Source organism: Sturnira hondurensis, unplaced genomic scaffold, assembly GCF_014824575.4.
Source record: "Sturnira hondurensis isolate 20B ecotype Veracruz unplaced genomic scaffold, ASM1482457v3 Scaffold0012048, whole genome shotgun sequence".
In the NCBI taxonomy this organism is placed as follows: domain Eukaryota; kingdom Metazoa; phylum Chordata; class Mammalia; order Chiroptera; family Phyllostomidae; genus Sturnira; species Sturnira hondurensis.
The window spans coordinates 1-4,554 of NW_028084679.1; the positions used below are offsets into that span (position 1 = coordinate 1).

At 50.5% G+C, this 4,554-nt stretch overlaps 1 gene segment (V, D, J or C); it reads left to right on the top strand.

Moving 5' to 3' along the window:
* The first annotated feature begins 660 nt into the window (after nucleotides 1–660).
* LOC118996998 (immunoglobulin lambda variable 1-40-like) lies at nucleotides 661–1,285 on the top strand. The segment is given in 2 exon segments: nucleotides 661–752; nucleotides 855–1,285. Coding segments are annotated over 2 exon segments (489 nt in total).
* The last annotated feature ends 3,269 nt before the right edge of the window (nucleotides 1,286–4,554 follow it).

Here is a 4,554-nt window from a genome sequence, read left to right on the forward strand (position 1 = left end):
GAAATGGTGATTTATTTCTAACAAGTAAAGAATCCTAGTAAAAAAATAAAACAGTCCTGAAAATAAGGGTCATGTTGCCATGGGACAGTCACTGCCCTGGTCCTGACCCCAACACAGGGAAAATGACATGAGTGAAAGTAGCGTGGTGCTGACCACGGACCAGCTGATGTACAGGTGGACCGACTCACCCTGAGGAGTCTGAATAGGATATAAGTGTCCTGGAGTGATGGGGATGCCCCATAAGGGGGCACCGGGACCACCCCTAAGGGAAGCAGGTCAGGAAACAGGGCTGTGGGGAGGCAGCATCTGTCTGTGATGGGCCTCAGCAGCATGTCACACAATGGTGTGTCGAGGTCTGAGCACCAGGGGGCGCTCAGGGACTGTTCATGAAGGTCTAGGGTAATTGGAGCTGGGACCTGAGTTGGCACTGCCTGGTGCCCTCTGCTCAGGGCACACAGCTGTGACCTTGCCAAACTCTGGGCCTCAAACAGTCTCATTCTGAAATCTCACCCCTGAAATCCCCAGGCACAGGTACCTGAGGGAGGGCCCAGGGAGGGATTAGAAATTGTGTGGGTGGGGGGGAGTCTCATTTGCATTCATGGGGCCTCCCTCTCCCAGAGTATGAAGAGGGGAAGGGTGAGGTTTGGGGCCATCTCTGCTTCAGCTGTGGGGCCACAGAAGACAGGATTCAGGGATGGACTCTGCCATGGCCTGGTCCCCTCTCCTGCTCACCCTCCTGGCTCACTGCACAGGTGACTGGATAAGGGGACAGGGGAAGAGACCTGGGAAGGACACTTGGGGTGCTCTTGTGTCTATACCCAGAATCACCATCTCTGTGTGTCTCCCTCTTCCAGGGTCCTGGGCCCAGGCTGTGCTGACTCAGCCACCCTCAGTGTCTGGGAACCCAGGACAGACTGTCACCATTTCCTGCACTGGAAGCAGCTCCAACATTGGGGCTGGTTACGGTGTGTACTGGTACCAACAGTTCCCAGGAAAAACCCCTAAAACCATCATCTATAGTACTAGCAGCAGACCCTCGGGGATCCCCGACCGGTTCTCTGGATCCAGGTCTGGCAGCGTCGGCACCCTGACCATCGCTGGGCTCCAGGCTGAGGATGAGGCTGACTATTATTGCTCAACATGGGACAAGAGTCTCAGTGCTCCCACAGTGGTGCAGGGCCATGGGGAAGTGAGACAAAAACCTGCTGTCCCCTGCAGTGTGCTTCCTTGGTGCAGTCCCCACTGTTCTGAGAAGATAGCTGCTTTCTCAGTTTGGTTGGCCTGAACTCAGGTCTGAGACCCACCACAGGGAACTGTGACAGGAACATCTATCTGTCCATCCTTTGAACGCTGCCTCTGAGGCCAGTCAGTGGCAGCAACACAGTGTGGAGTTTTCTCAAATGAGGCGAAGTTCCTGTTTGTCAGGGGGAGGCTGTGCTGGGAACAGAGTCTGTGAGGGGCCAGGAATAACCAGGCACACGGAACCCGGCTTCGTCTGTGTCAGTGCACGTCAGGAAGTCCCGGTGTGTGTGTGCTGTCACCAACATGTCCCCACTCAGCCTCTGCTGTCCCCATCACTTTGATGGTATCCACCCTGTGTGGCCAATGATCCATTCCTGGGATCAGCTCTGGCAGCTCAGGTTCCTGGACCCTCACTGGACTGAGAGCCTAGGACAAAGCTGCCTCTCACAGCCACCCTGTGCCAGCAGCCTCGATGCTCACACAGAGCTGCAGCCTGTGGGGCCTGAGACCAGGAGAAGCTCGTTCTCATCTGCCTGGAGGGGACATCCCACCCTCTGCCACTCAGGACATCTGTGGCTTCTGATTCTGGTGCCGCCACCCTGGGCCAGGTTCCTCCAGGGCAGCCCCTGGGGAGTGGATGGGCCTCCTCCCCCTGCTGCCCTCACAGCACCTCACTGAAGCCCCTTTCTAGACAGCAGGTCTCCAGCAGAACAGGAAGTCAGCTCCCCATCAGCTGGGGACACAGAGTGACTTTGCACTGAAGCTTAGATGCTGAAATGGGGGTACCATCTGTGGTCATTTCAGACCCAGACTCTGAGTGGGTGTCCTGCGTCTCTGTCATTGACCACTGACCTCTTTCCTGGGTGTTCCAGAGCTGCGACCCTCTCGTTGACCTTCACTGTGATCCCCTGTCCCTGTAGGTCCCAGGGAGAGGCCTCTGTCCCTGCTGCACTGGCCCCACATCTCGTTGGACTGCGGCCGACCTTTGGGGCTGGGAATGACCCCATGCCTGTTCCCATCAGTGCTATGATCCAACCATGGATTCCTTCTTGTATAATTGCATTTTTCATACTTGCCATTTGATGCTGAATGACAATGCAGGTGAGGCCACATTGGCCAGTTCCCGATCTGTGTGGGACTGTCCCCCTCCCGCCTCAGTAGCTGAAAGCTGAGTGTGGGCTCAGTCGTGTGTGTGAGGAGGGAGTGTCAGTGCCCGCACTGCAAATGCGCCTGCTGTTTATACTCTGTGTGTTTTCATGAGAAATTTATTTATACTTTGTTCGAAGGCTTCTTCTGAATCTATTGAGGTGTTTTGATTTTACTCTTTGGTCTATTAATATGATGTACTCTCTGAAAGGGTCGATCAACTGAAACGTAACTTGGACACTAGAGTCAATCCAATGTGATAATGGTGTGTCCACTTGCTGGTGTGATGTTAGATCTGCATTAATATTTATTGTAGGATGTTTGGGTCAATATGTCACATTATTGTCTATAATTTACTGTTTTCTGCATTTTTTCTGTCTGGTGCAGGTATCACCGTTACACCTACTTTCTCAGAGTCAGGAAAGCTCCCACCTTTTCAAGGTTTGGAAAAATTTGTATGTAACAAACACTTTTGAAAGATCCAGTTCTAAGGTTTTTCATGTTGGTTGAAAAAGTGGAAGCTTTAACTATATGTTATAATTTTTTTGTGCAAAACACTTCCATTATAATACATTCTGTATTTTCTAAGGAAAGTATACTTTTTACTCAGTTGTTGAAACCTATTTGTATCTTCATAGGAAAATATATATTGTATCTTTTAAATATATTTTTCATTTTCATGTTATTCTCATTCAATTTAAATGTTCTACATTATCAATTTCTACTAAAAAGTTAGCAGCTGTTCTAATCTGCCATTTGAACGTGAGTTCCATGTGCCGCTTAGGGCTACTGCTGGTGATGTCTCCTTCATCTGCACTTGAGTTTATCATGATGGGGAGATGTTGTTTCTTATGTGTCTTTTTCATTCTCTTTGTACATGGGAAAATTCTCCATTTCTCACTCTTGATTTGTGTTCTTTTGAATGTATGGTAAATAGTCTGCCAATATTTTAACAAATAAGTATGAAAAAAATTTGAAAATCCACAAACTAATGGAATCTCACTGTACCCAAATCTGAGAGCTTTTTCTTCACTCACTCTCATGTTAACCTGAAGGTCAATGACACTCAGACGACCCCCCTATAGTGAAGTCTTATGGTTCAGGGATTTTACTGGGGCCCCAAGGAGGTCCCCTGTCCCCTCCAGGGCCACAGTAGAGACAGCATCAGGGCCAGCCTGGGCAACACCACTCTGGGACATGAAGTATAACACTGACAGTGACCCTCAGAGATGGAAACTGAGAGGGAAAATATAAAGAAACTGCCTCTGTGTGGACAGAAATGCAAATACCTTGTCATCCATCAGTCCCCAGAGCCCCATAAGCTGCAAAGACCGCAGTGGGTACCATGAGGTTTATCCTCTATTTTGGTGCTCGCCCGCACGGAGGGGCTGATGGAATTCGAGGAAGAGTAGATCTTTGGGAGACGGAACTCGATGCCCTGGACCCTCTCAGAGTGATCTTGTTTTCACCACCTCCCCTGGCCCTGCTTGTCCTTTTCCTGTGTCTGGGATGCAGCTTGCAACAGGACTCTGTCTGGTAAATGCAGAATCTTCTACTCTGAAGACCCTGTTCTAGTAGCCGGTGGTTCCTTCCTCCTGAGATAGTCTTCACCAATGAGAAAGGCCCATCTAGACACCTGCCTGGGGCCTGCGTGTTATCCACACAGTGTTCACTGTACTGCAGCCCTGCATCACTGAAGCAGCAGAACTACCTCCTGTGGGGTCGACCCCCTTCATAAAACCCGCACACGGTACCAGTACGGAATAAAGGGCCTCCAAGACTTCAGGCTCTGTCTCCTTGGGCACCTCCAACACGGGATCCTCCTTGCTCAAGTGACCAAATTGCTTTGGATTCTCCTTGAAGGAGACAGTGTTTTGTTCAAACAGCAGCGAGAGAATTCATGATCTTTGTAAGCAGGGAGCACCTGCCTGAGATAAACTAGAAAGATCCCTCTGGGTGTCTGGAGGAGGGAGGGCACAGGGAACTCGGTTTCCTGGTTGTAAGTAACCGTTACTGAAAGGTCTGTGGGTCCATAAGTGTGGGGACCACAGCCCCCTTAGCACAGTGAAGCAGAGCTGCAAACGGGGCCCAGAAGGAAGGGGGACTCTGCACTGCACTGCGCAGACACGCAGCACGTCTGCAAACGCAGTGCAATCTCGTACGTAG